Genomic DNA, 20,911 nt, shown 5'->3' with positions numbered 1-20,911 from the left:
GGATAAGCACTGCAGATACCGACGACACACACCTGCTTTCACTGAGTGATATACTGTGAAATATCATGAGATACATAATGCTCACTCTTACGCGTATATATGGGCACAGCAGTTCATGTGCAAAAGATCACTCTGGGTATTTATAAAATGTCACACCATTTATATTTACAGTAAAATTAGTTTACAACTAACATGTAGTGAGCAGGCAGCAGCTCTCATCACTGGTCATTTTTCCATCTCACACTAGTCCTGTTGCTGATGGTTCATTAATAAATACATATGTTGCATTCACATGCTCAGCAATTCAACCTGTAAAACATCTTTAAATCTTTACATATAAATAAATATATCCTAATTAAATTGAGTGTTATTTTGAGTTCTTTTCCGTGGTGTTTTCAGAATTTACTTGTCCTGCAACAAATTAGAGTGATATGTATATTTATCAAAAGTCTCAGTTTTTAGAAATTTGTGTTTCCTTGTGTCTGTTTCATTTGCCACATTTTTATATTTTCTTCTTTTGTCAATTTACTTCAGTATCTCTTGTGATATCAAACGATTTCTTCTTTGCCTTGTCTTTTTACCTATTTGAGTATCTGCTGTGTTCACTAGTCCATGTGTGAAAGATATACATTTATCTTCTACTATATTCTTTTCCCTTATTTCAATCAGATGTTACCTAATGCTCGCATTGAAACTCCCAGGAACCTCTGGTTGTATTAACTTACCCAAGTCCCATTCCTTTAACTCTGTACCTTTTTGCAAATTGTTTGGTTTCAATCTATAGTTCATAACCAACAAATTGTGGTCAGAGGCCACATCTGCCCCTGGCAATGTCTTACAGTGTAAAATCTGCTCCCAAAATCTCTGTCTTACTATTATATTATCAGTCTGAAACCTTCCACTGTCTCCAGGCCTCTTCCACGCATACAACATACTTTCTTGATTCTTAAACCAATAAATGTTTGCAATGATTAAATTATGCTGTGTGCAAAATACTCCCAAGCAGCTTCCTCTTCCATTCCTTTCCCTCAGTCTATATTCTATACTATTTTTTCTTCTCTTTCTTTTCCTACTATGGAATTCGCACCTCCCATCACAATTAAATATTTTCCTCTCTTAACTATATGAATAATTTCTTTTTCCTCATCATACATTTCATCAATCACTTCCGCTGCAGACCTAGTTGACATATAACTTACTGTGGTGGTTGTAGTCACCTGGTGGAGACGAAAATGGAAGACTATTTCATCTCTGAAAGATTTTATCCAGGATGATGCCATCATCATATAAACATACAGTCAAGCTGCTTACCCTTGGGAAAAGTAACAGCTTTAGTTTCGCCTTGCTTTCACCCATTTGCAGAACCAGCATAGCAGGGCCATGATGGTTGATGTTACAAGACCAAATCAGACCCTCATTCTGACTGTTGCTCCTGCAAGTACTGACAAGGCTACTGCCCCTCTTTGGGGACCACATGTGTGTCTAACGTCTTATACCTCTCTGTTGTGGCTGCATCTACAGTATGGCTGTCTGTATTATTGAGCCATGCAAGCTACCCCATCCCATCTCAGCAAGGTCCATGGTTCATGGGGGATCAGAGAGGGGGGTGCAATATAATAATTGAAATAAAAATCAATACAAAGACTCGCTATGTACCAGGTGAGGGCAGTCGTAGACATTAATAAAAGGTGAGGCATGTATTACCTTTTACAACCACACCTTCCTCATCTGACATAAAAGCAAAAGCTTTGCAAGTAAAGTGACTATTCAAGGAATAAAAAGTTACCTCTGGGGACAAAAGAAGATAAAAATCACTCAAGAAGAAAATAAAATTTTAACATATTATTTATTTTTATTGTATCCCGTTTATTCTCTTAATAGTTCCATTCCCTCCAACTGACCCTCACCTCTCTCTCTCTCTCTCTCTCTCTCTCTCTCTCTCTCTCTCTCTCTGTGTGTGTGTGTGTGTGTGTGTGTGTGTGTGTGTGTGTGTGTGTCACACACACAGTATGACAGATAAAGAAAATTCTGTGTAAAATCGTTTCCATAAGACTGTTTCTTCTTGTGTTTGTCTGCCTCTTCCTGGTAGGTACAAGATATTTTTTTCCAGTCCATGCTAGATTTTAGTTTCACTACAGAGGTCTTTATCTTCCCACACCTAATAATTTGTGTATTAAATGTCTTAAAGATTATTTGCAATGTGTATTTCATTTTTCTTTGCAGAATGCTAAGTGGTTGTGGAAAATTGCTGTGAGTGTCCTCATGGCATTGTTCTTTCTTACTGTTTCCACGTGTTGGACACATTGGTTCATTCCAGATGATGCCTGGAGGTATTGCAAATAGTCTGTTTTTTAAATAATGATATATGTAAACTCCTCATTGTGTATTATGTGCTTTAGTAATTTTGCACCTGAAAGAAAGAAAGTACCTGAAAGTGTTATTTCATACTGTAAAGATATTTTTTGTAGCCCTGTAGTTAAATAGTAATTATAGATATGTGCACAACATTTGTGACCACTATAAAAAGAACCAGACTTGGTTTATTGTACAGGTGGATGAAGTAACTGATATGTCAGAAAGACTAATTAAACTGTATACACCCACTTGATGTGCAGCAGTGTACTTAGGATTTAAAAGTGGTGTGGGCTCATAAATAATATACTCTTTATTCAGAAAAAAGAAAATGTCAGTTTATTTTCTTATGGGCATTACATGGTGAGCATTGCCAGGGTGGGGGTGAGAGAAGGGAACCCCAGTACCCCAGACCTATCTCGGAGGAGAACGTAAGTGAAAAGGTAAAGAAGACTAAGCTGTTTCAGTGTCTGCTCTGGCTGCATCTCGGAACAGAAGAGAGCTCTGTTTTTGTGTCCGTGTCGTAGAGAGCCATCCGTCTCACAAGTCAGGTGATCCTGTGTAGTGATTCAGTTGGCAGGGTGTGTTGCAGGTGACGATTCGGGCTTTGCCAGTGTGAACTGGATAGTAGTTCACACAGTGGAAAGGCATTGGCCGATAAAGGTGGTCCTTTGTAAAATTTAAATAAAAAAATTTTCTCAAGTTTGGGACTTTGAGGCACCTTGTCCAACTGAATATATGTGTTTACAAAAGTGACTGTGGGAATTGCTTTTAGGTAGTACCTTATTGGACTGTTGATTTAGATGGAAATTCATGTCAAACTATGTGAAAATTGATAGATTAAAACTGTGTGCCAGACCAGGGCTTGAACCTGGGACCTATACCTTTCACTGGTAAGTGCTCTAATGACTGAGCTATCTAAGCAGTAGAGCACTTTCCTGCAAAAGGCAAAGTTCCCAGGTTCGAGTCTTGATCTGACCCAGAGTTTTAATCTGATAGGAAGTTTCAAATCGGCACACTCTCCTTTGACAAAAAATAAATAAAATAAAAAAATAAATTCATTCCCAAGAACTGTGTATCTGTAAATTGTAAATAATGGAATGAGTAAAGGGAAGTTTCATAATTCTGCAGACTATTCTGCAGAATGAAAGATTTATTTTCAAGTTATGTTATTATCTTCCCAAAAATTGACAATTTTTAGAATGGGCAGTGATTTAGGTGCTCTTGACTAGTGAGTAGCCGGCCGCCGTGGTCGAGCGGCTCTAGGCGCTTCAGTCTGGAACTGCGCGACTGCTACGGTCGCAGGTTCGAATCGTGCCTCGGGCATGGATGTGTGATGTCCTTAGGTTAGTTAGGTTTAAGTAGTTTGAAGTTCTAGGGGACTGATGACCTCAAATGTTAAGTACCATAGTGCTCAGAGCCATTTGAACTAGTGAGTACTGGCTTGTGTCGTCATTGAAGAGGCATTAAGTGCTGTAAGTTGTGTGTGAGGAGTATGATGAATTTCCTTCATTGCCAGCATCTCACAGTTCATTATTGAGGATGAAGATAATGGAATCGTAGCCTCAGCTTACCCACATTCCATCTGTAGAACGCTCACAAGTAGGGCCGACTTCACAACCACGAAAAGAGAAATCGTCCACTACCTCTAAACATGTGACATAATCACTGTCTCTGAAGGAACAAGTTTCATCACACTCATTACTCAATGAAAGTCCTTCAGGAGCTGCCAGGCACACCTACTTATGGGCTTCACTGCAGTGAACTTGTCCCAGGTACCCGAGCCAGCAGCTAAACCTCACTGCTTAGTCTCTCACCTTATTCCAACCACACTTGGGCTCCCTTTGGACGTAGAACCTACAACATAATACACAACACTGCTACAGGCACACACTAGAGCTGTGTTGTTTCAACTTCTTCTGGGGCTGTGTACTACAGTAGTCGATCATAGCTCCTACACAGCTCCATGAACTACCTTCCTCGATATTGACCTCTGTCTTGCTGTTGAATCCATAAGATACTCTTTGTCTTTAAACCCACTAATTGCACTTTGACAGGTAGTACCCATCCTACCCTGCCATATAACGTGTCACTGCAGATGAAGCATTTACATGGAGCCAAGTGGTTCCCTCCCTCCACCCCACCCCCTGCCCTCCCAATTGAAAAATTAATGACCTTACTTGTCTCAGTTGTCATGTCTAGTCTATGGACTGCTCAGTGCTTAAACAATTTTAAATAATCAAGTTGACACCATTAAAATAAATTTTCCATTGAAGCACATATATTGTCACAGTAGTAGTTCTTGATCATCTTGCAAATAAAAAGTTACATTATTATGTCAAAACAAGTCTGTAATGTTCAAAAGCTTAAAGAATAACAACTTAAATGTACAAATGGTGTCCAGTTGTAGGGACCTTAATCGATGCATTCTCAACCTGAACTTTATAGAAGTGACAGTATACGACTGGTTTAGTGCCGACTTTTCTCATAAATTGCTTAACCAGAACTTTGACTGTAGCTTGCTATAGCTTGGCAGTGACTGACTTGCTGTTTTTAAAAGTGTTTGATGTTGACTCTCACAGCATCTATTTCAAACCTTGTGTAGGAAGTTTAAAATGCAGAACTGTTACATTTACGGTAATCACACGTTAACTAAATAAATCTTTGGCCAGATATGTATAAATGTTGACCATATTTTCATAAAATGGCTTTAATATCAAGTTATGTTGATGCTGATGTAACTGAATCACTGAATAAATGATTTCAATCTCCTTAGTATCTTCACACAGTACAAAAATGTCCCAGGGATTTTAGTTTGATTGTCAAAATTTAACATTAAATATCTTTGAATGATTCTCACATTTCTCTCTTGCACTCATTATGGCATCATATTAGTTTTGTCTGTCTGCCAGGCTTTGACTTCACCTAAATCAAAGATGAAACTCTCTTTGCATTTGCAGCAGGTTCCTAACACATCAGTTGAACTACAGAGCATCTTTCCCATACCTCACAACCCTGCTCAGCATGTACATGTCTAAAACATATTGTGCAGTGCTTTTCAGTTTAATCCATTTGAGCTCCACATCATCATCCTCAGAGCTGCATATTTGAAGTTGATTACTCATATACTCTGTTGTTTCTATCAAGTCACTTTTGCAAAAAAAAAAGGATATTATTTGTGCCTGTCTTAGATTCCTTGTAACATCTGTAGTCACTGATGCTATCACAGCCTTATGACACCGATGCCTTTCTCTATATTAAACTGTTTTGGAAAATTTGGGTCTGTTAGTTACTAAGAGGGCTAGGATGTTGCACTCAAGAGTCAGCCCGCTGTGCTTTCATAGCAACTGTGTGCGTGCTCAAAGTAATATTTGGACAATGCATTCAGAACAGCCTCTCACAATTCCCTTTCTTTGGCACCCATTTTAATAGACTGACTCTCCAATTCTATAACTGGCAGATTGAAGTCTCCTTCTATTACAGTACCAGGATCGGGAAATTTACTCGAGATATTGTTCTGTGAACTGCTGTGCCACTACAGATCCTGAGGCACAGGGTCTATAAAAGCATCTGATTACTATGTTTCACTGATCTTCAGTGATCACCTTCAACCAGTTTATTTCACATTTGGATTTTGTAATAACTTGACTAATTGTTATCGAGTTCTGTACTGGCATCTAGCCTAGCCTTGCAGCATATTTTCCAATCTGAATTCAGGATTTCAGTGCTGTTCCCTTTCAGTTTCAGCCAACTTTCTGGTTCTAATACTGCATGGGCATTATTATCTTTCATAAGTGATACTAATTTTTCGCCTTTACCAAGAATGCTCCAGCAGTTTATTAAAAACACGTTAACATTTTTTCCTTCTGTTCTGCAAGGATGAAAGTCCTCCTCTGAGCATGATGTGTCTACAGTTCTGCACCCATTAGCGGAGACCAGGAAATTGCTTCAGAGATTGTCACAGAACTGTCTGAGCCTGTGGTTTATACTTTCCACTCAGCTCCAACCCAGGGGAAAAAATGGTTCAAATGGCTCTGAGCACTATGGGACTTAACATCTGAGGTCATCAGTCTCCTAGAACTTCGAACTACTTAAACCTAACTAACCTAAGGACACCACACACATCCATGCCCGAGGCAGGATTCGAACCTGCGACCGTAGCTGGTCATGCAGTTCCAGACTGAAACGTCCAGAACCGCTCGGCCACAGCTGCTGGCAACCCAGAGGAACTCCATCAATTCTGGATACAGTGCTGCAAATAGTGAACTGCATTTGTACTGTGTATATAGTGCTAGATATGTTCACCAATCCCACCAGCCGCCTAAAGCAGTCTATTCCAATGCTGCCCCATGGGTCACAGGCAGGCCTATTGGACATGTTCTGTGCATGTTAGAACTTTCTGGCCACTCTTGCCTGCGGGTGCTCATTCAGTAGTTGTTTGTAGAGCCTTCTCAATATCTTGGACAAGACCTCCCAATAAATGTCCCAACTACACATTATCCTATCCTGACATGCATGCTGTTTCCCTGAGACGCTCCTTATTTGCCTAATTTTGGGGGCCCAATAACCAACATACCCACCTTCTGTGCTTGCTCGGACTTCTCTGCAAAAAAATTGGTCACTAGCTCAAGAGACAATGCATGCTGTGTCAACTCACATTTTGCGTTTTAACGCAAGCCAACACTTCATACGTATTGCTAAGGCAGAAGTGGACAGCCAAGTGGATAGGACCCACAGTCGCCTTCTGCCCAGATACGTGTCACCACTCAACCTCAAATGAGGATAAATTTTTCAAATTATGCATATTGTAAGATAAAGTGGCATTTGTGTTTCCAGGGGATTACAGTGACATTAGAGGTGTTACAGCTTTTGTCACTGCTGCCTCAGCATTGTTGAAGATTAGGGCAGCAGCCTGAAGTGTGTCAGCCATGGCCAGTGCAGCTTCTAATTAACCTTGTCTCAGCAAATGACACACAGTTCCTACAATGTGAAAATCATGAAATATTTACTTACCATATCAGGCAGCGGCAATTAAGAAAGAATAAGAATACTGCAACAAGAGATAAAAGTACCTGATTGTGGTGCTGCAGGTGAAATAAATTGACACCACTAAAATCGTGATGCACACAAAATTAATAAAAACTAGCAGTAAAATCTGTACTGAAAAGTTAGTACGCTGTAGACTAATGACTGCAAAATATGCAGACTTTTAAATCAACATAAATAGCAAATACATAAACAGATACTGTTCAATTCTACATGAACCATGTAAGGAAACTACTAATCAAATCATGTATACAGGCTGTAAACTAACGCTGTTGCTGAGCTCCTCCCTGCTCTTCAACAGGAGCTCTACAGGCTGTTTACTTTTTTGCAGTGGTTACATCATGTAAGTAAATAAAGCAGCTCTAATGCTTATGGTGGTATGAAGCTACACTACAAAGTTAACTCACCCTACACTAAGGATCACAAAATACAAGGTGTACAACTTTGCTTCCGCCGTTTGCCGATAGGTGGTGAAAACGGTAAGTAGCGGTCGAAAGAAACAGATTGCAGATGTCAGGCAGTTAGCTTGGACCTCGGTCAACATAACCTCGTTCAAACATTAGTCGATTTATTTCTGCATCATAAAGTAGTTGTTGATTGAAAATGTCAGTTTACGAACCTAATTCTCATCATTTGCGGGAGGTGTTACTGTTTTGTTTCAATATGAAGAAAACAGCGGCTGAGTGTCACCGAATGCTCTCAAGTACGTATGGTAAGGATGCTATTAGTGATAGAACGTGTCGTGAGTGGTTTCAATGCTTCAAGAACGGTGATTTTAACGTCATAGACCAGCATAGTGGTGGAAAAGAGAGTGTTTTCGAAGATGCAGAATTGGAGACATTGCTGAGTGAAGACTCGCGTCAAGCTCGAGCAGAATTGGCATGATCAGTGGGAGTGACACAGCAAGCCATTTCAAAACATGAGCATGCTGTGAGCATGATTCAGAAAGAAGGAACTTGGGTCCCGTGTGAGCTGAAACCAAGAGACATTGAACTGTGTTTTTGTGTTTGTGAAAAGTTGCTTCAGAGGCAAAAACGAAAGGGATTTCTGCATCGCTTTGTGACCAGGAACGAAAGATGGGCTCATTACGATAACCCTAAATGCAAAAAATCGTGGGGATATCCCAGCAATGCTTCCACGTCGATGGCCAAACCGTATAGCCACGGCATAGTGTTATGTACTATGAGGTGTTAAAACCAAGTGAAACAATCACAGGTGCTCATTATTGAACGCAATTAATGCGTTTGAGCAGAGCATTAAAAGACAAATGGCCACAATACAGTGAGAGGCACGATAAAGTGATTTTGCAGCACGAAAACACTCGGCGTTGCAAAAGAGGTCAAAACGTACTTGGAAACATTAAAATGGCAAGTCCTACCTACCCACCATGTTCTCCAGACATTGCTCCCTCTGACTATCACCTGTTTAGATCAATGGCTCATGGCCTGGCTGGCCAACACTTCCGATCTCATGAAGAAGTCACAAATTGGATCGATTCATGGATCGCTTTAAAAGATGAACAATTTTTTCAACGTGGGATTCGTACACTGCCTGAAAGATGGGAAAAGGTAGTGGCCAGCAATGGAAAATACTATGAATGATACATGTGTAACCAATTTGTTGTCCGCCCCTGGTAGCTGAGTGGTCAGCACGACAGACTGTCAATCCTAAGGGCCTGGGTTCAATTCCCGGCTGGGTCGGAGATTTTCCCCACTCAGGGACTGGGTGTTGTGTCGTCCTAATCATCATCATTTCATCCCCATCGACGCACAAGTCGCCGAAGTGGCGTCAAATCGAAAGACTTGCACCAGGCGAGCGGTCTACCTGACGGGGGGCCCTCATCACATGCCATTATTATTATTAACCAATTTGTTTCACTAAAGCCTCAAATGTTGGGGAAAAAAGGGCGGAAGCAAAGTTGTACACCTTGGACATAAACATGACTTATAATTGGAACAGTGGAGGAACTGTCTTCTTTACGACTTCTTCTCATATTGTGAAATAATGAGGGTAGTATCACCACAAGCAGTCCCTTTCCTTACAAAGTGATGTCTGGCTACTCGACAAGCTTGTGTTGAATGCGTTTTTGTCTCCCACTTCCATCCACTCGCCCCACTGATTGTATCCACACACAAACTCACGTGTGAGCCTTGCCCAATAAATCCACCCATTGACACAATCTATTCTAGTCATGTTACTGGCATTTCCTATCCCATCAGAGGCAGGGCTACTTGTGAAAGTAGCCACACTATATACCAACTTTGCCACAACCATCCCACTACCTTGTATGTGAGTATAGCTGTAGATTAACTATCAGCTCAGTCATGGTCGCATCCTAAATGTGGTTGAGGGCTGACTGGATTCCCTAGTTGTGGAACATTCTGCTAGATACAATGTGGTTGGCTTCAGTGGCTACTTCAAAACTTGTACCATCTGGCTTGTGTTACTGAACACTAATTTTTCTAAATTTTTTAACTGCCACAATCACAACTATCCACACCCACAGGCACCGTCTCATCTGTATGAAACCACCTGCTTACCCTGATATTTTTGTACTCCACTTTACCTCATCTATATCTTGTCTGCCTCTTTGTCTGACTTCACATCCACCACAATCCAGATGTATTATTTTCTCAGTATACCTCTTTCTGATACCCAGTCTTGCTACATGCCTTTCTTTGTTCTGACGAACTGCTCCCTTTGCTTGTACCTATATGCTCCAGATTTCAACTGTTGTCTAGTTGTTCTACCATCTCCCTGCATCACACCTTGCCCGTGTCCCCACCACTAACCTACCCAAGCTAACCAAGATAACCATTATCTGCAGGCAGGCCCAGTGCCAAAGAGAATGAGTACTTGTCTTTCAGCTTAGAAAATTGGATAATGGAAACTTCATATCAGTTGCTACCAACCAAAATATTGGTGTTGCAAAAGGCAAGATAAAAGAAATAAAAAGTGACAGACTGCAGTGGAATGAGCTGCTGCTTCAGTCACTCCCTGCTTACCGCGCATTGTCATTCGGAAGCAAATTTCTCCTGGATGTCTCCCTGTCATATTACGAAAATGTTGAAGCATTTAGATGTGTGCGGATCTCTTTTGCAGTTGCCTTTACAATTAGCTTGGCTTACAAATTGAAAAAATCTCACCTCTAAGTAGTTGTCAAAAAAAAAATCTCATCTTGTCCAGCAAGGCTCCATCTCATCCAGCAGAAACATGGTTGTAAAGTGGGGAAATGATTGTGACATTTCTCCCACCCAACTCACAAACTTAACACAGCCCACAGACGAAATAGTTACTGAAACCTCTAAACAAAATAATGAGAAACAGGCCTTTTAATAACTGCTTATGTTAAAATGTACCTTCTGCTCATCTCCAGACACATCCTGCCACTGCTGCAAGTCTCAGTTGCATCTGCGCTGGATGTCATGTGCTCTATTTGTGCAAGACACGTTACGTTATGTAAATTGCTCCAAAGATTAATTAGGACATGTTTATTAGTGGACCAGGACCAACTTGCTGCACTGCTACACTTACAAAATAGTCTCAGTAAAGATGACCAGCCTTGCTGTGACACTACAAGAAGGATTAAGCTTGTCATGTTACAGGCCCAGTGATTAATTCACTGTAGATATCTATCTGCATTTAAAAAGATTCAACCACTGATTTGGAAATTTTATGTCAATAGTGGTCAATGTACAGCCACCAGTGGTCCCTAATCTACACCAAGATAAAATAACAGTCAACAGGCCAAAGATCACACCTGAATGCCATGCTTAAAGTTTCCATGGAAACAATTCCAATTAATTGGTTTCAGGTAGACTTTAGAAAATCAGTGTCTTTTGTTAAGCACTGCTCTTGCTGCCCCTCAGGGAATGAGGACGCTCACTAAACTAAAACACTCATCTAGAAACCTGGAAGATAATTAATCAAAATCCCATGCCTTCACACAAGCATGTACTTTAGAGTCCTTGTAACCTTTCCACATTAAAAAAAATAACATTTTGTATCATAAAAGATCACTGAGTCCTGACTTCAAATATGTTTAAACACTTTTAAGCAACAACACTGAAACAAAGGACCCACAAATTGCCACCTACACCAACAAGGACTGTTAGCTGCCTCATCTATTGCATTAGCTGCCAGCAACTAAAAAAAAAAATCTTTAAACGCTCCAGAATTTCAGCCAGTAAACTTCAGGAATAGAATGGAGGAACTATCATTGGTAATTTGCTGCTCCCACTGATGGCACTCCACTGGAAAGTGTTACATCCTTCCACCAGTTTGTTCCTAATAAGTGCTGCAAAAACATCTGCCATAATTGAAATGTCGAGGCCTTAAGCCAGCCTAATAAGCCCCATATACATGCCTCCTTAGACAGATGAGGCAAAGACCACTCCATCAGCTCCAATCTGGATAAAGCCATGTTTCACTGGATGCCAGCTTTGGCAACCATAACAGCCAAGAAATCAATACACTAGGTGTTACACTGCTTTACAGTGATGAGACATCTTTGCAAGGAAATAGATGTGACAAAACCATCGAGCACACTATATACTAGACAGCTTAAGCTTGGATTGTACTTCAACAAAATACAGTAAATTATCAAGTTTGTCTTTATATAAAAGCTGAATGTGGCTTTTCTTGAATGCTGTAGCGACATCAACTGTTATCCTATTGTCCCATTTATCTTGACCCACCACCCTAAATAACTGTTGTCCAGATGAAAATTACAAAATGTTTCAAGCAAATGTTCTTTAGCCATGAGGGGGACATCAATCAGCATGATTGCCTTCATTGTAGCTTTGTTTTTTACAAAGATGTGAAGAGCGGTATGACTCTTTTTAAATGGCACCCTGCATTTTTATTTGGTAATTCATTTCCTCTCCTAAAGACCTATTCAAAAATGTTTCACAGTATACCATTCACTGAAACACATTGTTATTAATTACGTAACACAACACTTAATTTGAGCCCGGGATCACAAACTTGTTGACTTGGTGGAGTTGTCAGAAAACAAATGAAAACCAAGTAAAAACATAACACAAAATTGCCTTTGACTCTCCTCTACCATTCCCCAGGAGTAGAAGATTCAAAGGTGCTCAAAGTGGTGACTGTGGACACAGATACACTGGTGCACTCGTGGAATGAAAGAATTATTTACTGCTTCCAGCGTCAACTGCTGAAGAGAATTACAAGCAAGCACGATACGTTCCTGCACGCCCTCTGGTGTTGTTGGAATATCGTGATAGACAACGTCTTTAATTCATCCCCAAAGCAAAAAGTCTAAGAGGATTTAAATCAGGAGACCTAGCAGGCCAAGTAACTGTTCCTCCTCGACCAATCTATCTGGCAGGATACCTTCTGTTCAGAACACGACGTGCACGCAAGGCGTTATGTGCTGGACATCCATCGTGTTGATACCACATAAGCATTCTACTTCTTAGTAGCACTTCATCCAGAAGAGGAGGAAGAATGTGTCTGAGGAAGTTGGCCTACGCCGTGCCATTTTGACTACCATTGATGAAATAAGGGCCAATAATTCTAGTACCAAGCATCCCACACCAAATGTTAACTCTCCATTGACACTGATGTTCCACTTGTCTAAGCCATTGTGGGTTGTCGCTGGATCAATAATGCGTGTTCCTTGTATTTACCTGCCCCTTGTTTGAGAAAGAATAATCATCGGTAAATAGAACATTGGAGAAGTTCGGGTTGGTAAGGATTTGCTGCTGTGCCCACTGACACAACTGTACTCAATTCTGGAAATCATTCCCATGCAATTCTTGATGTAGATGTACATGGTAAGGATGGAACCGGTGACGTGAAGAAAAAAAGATGTACACTGGTTTTAGGAATGCCAATCTCGTCTTCAAGCTGTGATGTGCTCACATGTGGATTCATAGCAACAGAAGCGAGAACAGTAACTTCGGGAGCTTCATCTGTGTGAGTACTAAGACGATTGCGTTGTCGTGGGTTGAAACTTTCCCTTTCCTGAAGTGTCACAACAAGATGAGAAAACATCTGTCAGGAAGGTGGGTTCTTGTCAGGAATCGCTCTCTCTAGAGTTCCACTGCCTGTGTAGCATTTCACCTACCTTCAACAACAACAATAAAAGAAATGTTATGTCAATGCTGTTAGTAGGAAGGATAGCCTTTACTGTATGCCTACTCTACACAACAGTATTTAAAAGGGCTGAACTGTTGTACTAATGTACCCGTACATAATAAAACAGTTTTGCAATTACTGTTCTGCTAACTTACATTCCCCATAGATGAATAGCATTTCTACCTTCTTTACGTTGGTGTACATTCTACTCACACAACTCATCAACTGACAATGGTTGACAGATTGACGAGTGTGCATTCTACTGATGTTTACATTTGTCCTCTGTCAATGTCAGCACATGGATGTGTTCCATTATCTCCAGTACCTGTACTAAGTGCTGGGAGTGACATCAATGTTGTGTTATGTAATTAAGGAAGTTGTATTTCAGTGAATGGTACACTGTGATACATTTTTGAATGGTTATTTAGGAGAGGAAATGAATTACCAAATAAAAATTCAAGGTGCCGCTCAAAAAAGTCATACCACTGTTCATATCTTTGTAAAAAAAAAAAAATAAAAATAAAAAATAAAAAAAAGCTATGGCGAAGGCAATCATGCTGATTGATGCCCCTGATGCCTAAACAACATTTGCTTGAAACATTTTGTAATTTGCATCTGGACAACAGTTATATAGGGTGGTGGGTCAAGATAAATGGGACACCCTGTGTGTGTGTGTGTGTGTGTGTGTGTGTGTGTGTGTGTGTGTGTGTGTGTGTGCAACATGGTGCATGTGAATAGTATAGCAGCTGATGTCGTTACAGCATTCAACAAATGCCACATTCAGCTTATACACAGGATACTGGTACTGTAGCGAAATGGGACCAACAGCCACTAGATTTTGGCACGTTGCTTGAGGCGAAGACACACTAGATTGTGTTAGCAGCTGGCTGCATGACTTAATTAAAATCTACATGATCTAATAGCAGTGTAAGGAACAAGATGTAAATGTATTTAAAATTAACGAACCCTGCAATGCTTCACAATTGTTGAATATGTTTGGGAATTGTATACACATCCTACTCTCCTCCTCCCTGTTCATCTCCCCTGTTCTCCCTGTTCATCTACCCCCCATCGTCTCCCTGTTCACCTCCCCCCCTTCTTCTCCCTGTTCATCTCCCCCCCTTCTTCTCCCTGTTCATCTCCCACCCCCCCGTCCACCCCTCTCACTGTCCACATGCCCCCCGTCCACCCCTCTCACTGTCCACATGCCCCCCGTCCACCCCTCTCACTGTCCACATGCCCCCCGTCCACCCCTCTCACTGTCCACATGCCCCCCGTCCACCCCTCTCACTGTCCACATGCCCCCCGTCCACCCCTCTCACTGTCCACATGCCCCCCGTCCACCCCTCTCACTGTCCACATGCCCCCCGTCCACCCCTCTCACTGTCCACATGCCTCCCGTCCACCCCTCTCACTGTCCACGTGCCCCCCGTCCACCCCTCTCACTGTCCACGTGCCCCCCGTCCACCCCTCTCACTGTCCACATGCCCCCCGTCCACCCATCTCACTGTCCATCTCTTGCTCCACCCATCTCTCCATCTCCTCTGCCTCCTAACCCCTCTCTTTGTCAATCACTTCCTTGTCCCTCTCTCTGACCTTGAGCCTTGTTTATTGTTAAAGCAAATGAAATCTCAATTGAGAAATGAAATCACTTAAACCGAATGGGAATTTTGATTGGCTCGCTAATAAGAGTGGTACAGGAGATACCTGTCCAGCTGTTGCATCTGTGTGGGTAGTAGCTTCAGTGACAGTGTTTCTCATAGTTTTAATCATTGAATGGGTAGGAATGCAAAGTTTCAGTTGATTTGGTTTCCATTGTACTATTCCAATCATAAGTCAACAAGCTATAAATACAACATTACTCTTTCCTCATAAAACTGACTGTGATGAACAGCACATTGTTGTGTATACAAATTTTGTTTAAAATTATGCATAAGGAGAAAGAATATAAATGGTAGAAGAAATTTGTCTAATGGTTTGAAGGCCCTGATATTTAAGTTAATACTTTGACTGCGAGAAATAAAATCAAAGCGCACATTTTCACAGCACAGCATTTTCTTTCTCACAGTCAGATTTAACAGAAAATCTGTACAATGTCGTTTAAAAAAATATATATAAAATGGTCAAGACATTTTTGAGATATTTGCTGGCAAAATTTCTCCCAGTGTCTGTCTGAACGTTTATTAGAGCATCATTTAAAAATTTGAAATAAATAGGGCAAGACCTTTTTGAACTTTTTGCTAACAATGTCTCCCCTGTGTGTTATCTATACACCCACACACCACATAAAGAGTGTACCACATGTATTAATGAAATATGTAGCACATGTCCATTGGAAAGTATGTTAGAGTATCATGGAAAAATTTTAACTTAATTGATCCAGCACTTTTCGAGATTTTTGCTAACAATGTTTCTTCTTTTATTCTGTCTATATTTTTTTTAAAATAAGAGTATACACACACACGCAAAATTATGTGGGGAGTAGGGTTACAGTGAGTTACCTTAGGTTTAGGCCACGGAGGTTATGGGAGTGAAGGATGTGCTGTAATGATAGCTTCCCATCTGCACAGCTCAGAAAAGCTGGTGGTGGTGGTGGTGGTGGTGGTGGGGAGGATCCAGATGGCATGGGTTGTGAAACAGCCATTGAAATCTCACATGTTGTTCTCTACTGCATGTTGTGCCATTGGTTAGTCCAACTTGTTTGTGGCTGTGGCCATCATTCTGGTCGACAGCTGGTTGGTTGCCATACCAAAGTAAAATGCTGTGGGTCCACCCTCTGATGGGGTAGGGTAAGCCTGTGACGGAACTGGAGTAGGAGGTGCTGAGTGGGTGGATTGGACAGGTCTGGCATCTGGGTCTTCCGCAAGGGCATGATCACTGTGCCAGGGGTTGGGAGTGCGAGTGGCATAGGGATGGACTGGGGTGTATTTTTTTTAAATATGTACCATATGTCCTTCTGAGTGTTTATTAGGGTGTCTTATAAAAATTTGAAGAAATTTTTGAGATTTTTGGTAACAGTGTTAAACTAAAACTTTTCTTTATATACTGGGTGGTCCATTGATTGTGACCAGGCCAAATATCTCACAAAATAAGCATCAAACGAAAAAACTACAAAGAACGAAACTTGTCTAGCTTGAAGGGGGAAACCAGATGGCGCTATGGTTGGCCCACAAGATGGCGCTGCCATAGGTCAAACGTTTTGTTTTTTTAAACAGGAACCCCCATTTTTATTGCATATTCGTGCAGTACATAAAGAAATACGAATGTTTTAGTTGGACCACTTTTTTCGCTTTGTGATAGATGGCGCTGTAATAGTCATAAACATATGGCTCACAATTTTAGACGAACAGTTGGTAACAGGTAGGTTTTTTAAATTAAAATACAGAACATAGGTACATTTGAACATTTTATTTCATTTGTTCCAATGTGATACATGTACCTTTGTGAACTTATCATTTCTGATAACGCATGCTGTTACAGCGTGATTACCTGTAAATATCACATTAATGCCATAAATGCTCAAAATGATGTCCATCAACCTCAGTGCATTTGGCAATACATGTATTGACATTCCTCTCAACAGCGAGTAGTTTGCCTTCCGTTATGTTCGCATATGCATTGACAATGCGCTGACACATGTTGTCAGGCAATGTCGGTGGATCACGATAGCAAATATCCTTCAGCTTTCCCCACAGAAAGAAATCCAGTGAACGTGCAGGCCATGGTATGGTGCTTCGACGACCAATCCACATGTCATGAAATATGCTATTCAGTACCGCTTCAACCGCATGCGAGCTATGTGCCGGACATCGATCATGTTGGAAGTACATCGCCATTCTGTCATGCAGTGAAACATCTTGTAGTAACATCGGTAGAACATTACGTAGGAAATCAGCATACATTGCACCATTTAGATTGCCATCGATAAAATGAAGGCCAATTATCCTTCCTCCCATAATGCCTCACCATACATTAACCCGCCAAGGTCGCTGATGTTCCACTTGTCCTAGCCATCGTGGATTTTCCGTTGCCCAGTAGTGCATATTATGCCGGTTTACGTTACCGCGGTTGGTGAATGACGCTTCATTGCTAAATAGAACGCGTGCAGAAAATCTGTCGTCGTCCCGTAATTTCCCATGTACCCAGTGGCAGAACTGTAGACGACCTTCAAAGTTGTGGCCATGCAATTCCTGATGCATAGAAATATGGTATGGGTGCAGTCGATGTTGATGTAGCATTGTCAACACCGACATTTTTGAGATTCTCGATTCTCATGCAATTTGCCTGCTACTGATGTGCGGATTAGCCGCGACAGCAGCTAAAACAACTACTTGGGCATCATCATTTGTTGCAGGTCGTGGTTGACATTTCACATGTGGCTGAACACTTCCTGTTTCCTTAAATAATGTAACTATCTGGCGAACGGTCGGGACATTTGGATGGTGTCATCCATGATACCAAGCAGCATACATAGCACACGCCCGTTGGGCATTTTGATCACAACAGCCATACATCAACACGATATCGACCTTTTCCGCTATTGGTAAACGGTCCATTTTAACATGGGTAATGTATCACGAAGCAAATACCGTCTGCACTGAAGGGAGTGTTACGTGATACCACACATTTGTACGTTTGTGACTATTACCTCGCCTTCTATCACAAAGCGAAAAAAGTGGTCCAACTAAAACATTCATATTTCTTTACATACTACACGAATATGTAATAAAAAATGGGGGTTCCTATTTAAAAAACCACATGCTATCCGTTTGACCTATGGCAGCGACATCTAGCGGGCCAACCATAGTGCCATCTGGTTTCCCTCTTCAAGCTAGATGAGTTTTGTTCTTTGTAGTTTTTTCGTTTGATGCTTATTTCGTGAGATATTTGCCCTGGTCACTGTCAATGGACCACCCTGTATAATGATATAAATTAAACAGTTGACATCAGTACAGCCTCGTCCTGCAGTGAAACCAACAGGACTTTAATGATAATAACTAGCATGACAGGAATCTTCTGATGTTATATAAACCAAGGCTATGTAATTGTATGTAATACTTTATCATACTAATATTTTACAATGGATTGTCAGCTTTGGCCAGTATCTCAAAATATTTTTACTTTTATTACATGTGTACTCAATGGAAGAAATTATAAGAAACGTTTCCAACATAAATGACAAAATTGCACAAATGTGAGCTGGAAATTGTATAAAGTGTGATTATGTAAGGTTTTTCTCGCAAGAGTGGGGATGCCAAACATATGATAGCGTATGGCACAAACTTAGTTACTGATACATATATTTCTGTTAGTGGATGTTGAGCAATGTTACATAAAATGGGTAAGATTACATTAAATCCCACGATCCTAAGGGTTGTAGTTTTATGTATGAAGTTGGTAAGTATCCAGCCACAGAGCTAAATGCAGTTTTTGTTATTTTTTCTTTTACAATCTCTCTTTATATTATCTATATTGTGATACATTTTGTGCTTCTTCATTTTAATAAATCCAATAATTTATTATTATTACCTAGAACCATCACTAAAACATAAAAATTGCCTGACATTGTTTCAACGTCCATTATAATTCATAATGTTGTCTGTGAGTGAGGCTTCTTAAACCATGGTTTATTATGAAAACATGTAGCATACTGTGTTAAAAATGCTGTTCTTTCATCACATACACTGTCACACATTTTACGTACTTTTCAGTGTAATAATTGTATAATCTGTTGTTATTACCTGTTACCGTCACAATCAATCCATTGTGAAGTATCAATATGATAAAGAATTAAATAAAACTACATCACTTGGTTTATATAGCATCAGCAGATTCGTATTATGCTAGTTGTTGTCATCATGAAAGTCCTGTTGGTTTAACTATAAGACAAGCTGTATTGATGTCAACTATTCAATTTTAAATACATTTCTGTTTTGTTCCTTAAACTGTTATTTATTTTTATGTAAGTTATATAACCAGCTGCTAAAGTCGTCTAGAGGTCTTCACCTAAAGCATTGTGTCAAAATCTAGTGGTCATTGGTCCCATTTTGCTACAGTACTGACCATACATGTGTATACTATGTATATGCCGAAGGTTGCCTTTCTTTATATATAATGATCTCTGTTATGAGATGAAGTAAATACTAAGTGTGTCAGCTACTAAGTTTTAACAGTATAACATCTTTGGTAAGAAGATACCTTTTACATTTAGTCGTTTTAGTGAATAGTTCCTTATGCAAATATTGTTCTTTTATTTTCATTGCCTCTTCTCTATGTTAATGTATATTTTCAGTTTTATGACCATCATTCAATTACACTGGTCACAAACGATATAAAGCTGTTTTTAACTATTTCATGTATGGATATATTGTCATTTTAACTATTTCATGTATGGATATTGTCATTTTAAGAAAAATTTCAATGATGTATGGAGCCATAATGATGCTAACACAAATAAAGAATGTTTTATGGTATATATTCTGTAATTAATTTGTGTATATATTCTTGAATCCTGGTACAATATTATGTGCAGTTGTGCAAGCTGTTGTGAGTTGCTAACATGAGGAAAATTCTGTTCTATATCTGAGATCTGAAGATGGCTATGTTGGTTGCTGAAATTAGTAATCCAACCAAATAAAGATTATTTCATGTGCAATCTTGACTTTGAGGGTTTTCAATCCCTAACATATATATTTTTTTTAATTAAATTATCATGGAATTACTTGCTAAACTCTGAAGGTGGTGATAGAACTGTGGACATGACTGCTGCAGAAAATTCTCTTTGAGATTGGGGCAACTTGAGGATGTTACTCAGATAGAATCCCATGTTTGGATTCAGTAAGGAACTGTATAATTTGTGCAAAAGAACAAGAAGACATTACAGAAAAGCTAAAACAGCACAGGTTGAAGAAGAGTCTGGTAATGACAAAAATGCTGCAGAGGAGTTTGTTTCACCAATTAAGTATTTTGAAACAGCTTAAAAAAGGCTTGACATGCTTTGGGCAGCAACCTTCAGGTTTCTTAGGTGATACTTGTGTGCTAAACAAATGGAGGAGATGTGCTTTCTTTCTAGAATGTTTCTGTCTCCACACAGTAAATATCACTAAGTTTGTTTTAACTCTTGCTTAAAACATTGTATGTACACCAATTGCTCATTATAATGTAACAGTTTTTCATTATTGCTATTACATAGATGTATATCAGTTATTTCACATAACTGAGGCTTTTTGGTCATCATCATTGGGGCTTTAGCTTGATGGGAGGGAATTCAGATTTGTAAAGGGCTTTACCTTGCAACCTTGGTTGCAAGATACTAACACAAATTCTTTACAGAAGAATGGGAAAACTGGTGGAAACAGTCCTCAGCGAAGATCAGTGTGGATTCCGGAGAAATGTTGGAACATGCGAG

The 20,911-nt window shown here is 40.1% G+C and overlaps 1 protein-coding gene across 1 annotated transcript in view; it reads left to right on the top strand.

The window, feature by feature from the left end:
• The window catches only part of LOC126248977 (protein-serine O-palmitoleoyltransferase porcupine), a 131,669-nt gene that overhangs the window by 92,713 nt on the left and 18,045 nt on the right, over window positions 1-20,911 (top strand). Inside the window, exon 6 of the mRNA XM_049950533.1 lies at window positions 2,224-2,330. Coding sequence (XP_049806490.1) covers window positions 2,224-2,330 — 107 coding nt within the window. The remainder of the gene's footprint in view (window positions 1-2,223; window positions 2,331-20,911) is intronic.

This window comes from Schistocerca nitens, chromosome 3, assembly GCF_023898315.1.
Source record: "Schistocerca nitens isolate TAMUIC-IGC-003100 chromosome 3, iqSchNite1.1, whole genome shotgun sequence".
Lineage (NCBI taxonomy): Eukaryota > Metazoa > Arthropoda > Insecta > Orthoptera > Acrididae > Schistocerca > Schistocerca nitens.
The sequence above is the reverse complement of the archived record's forward strand: the minus strand, read 5'-3'. Positions and strand labels throughout refer to the sequence as shown.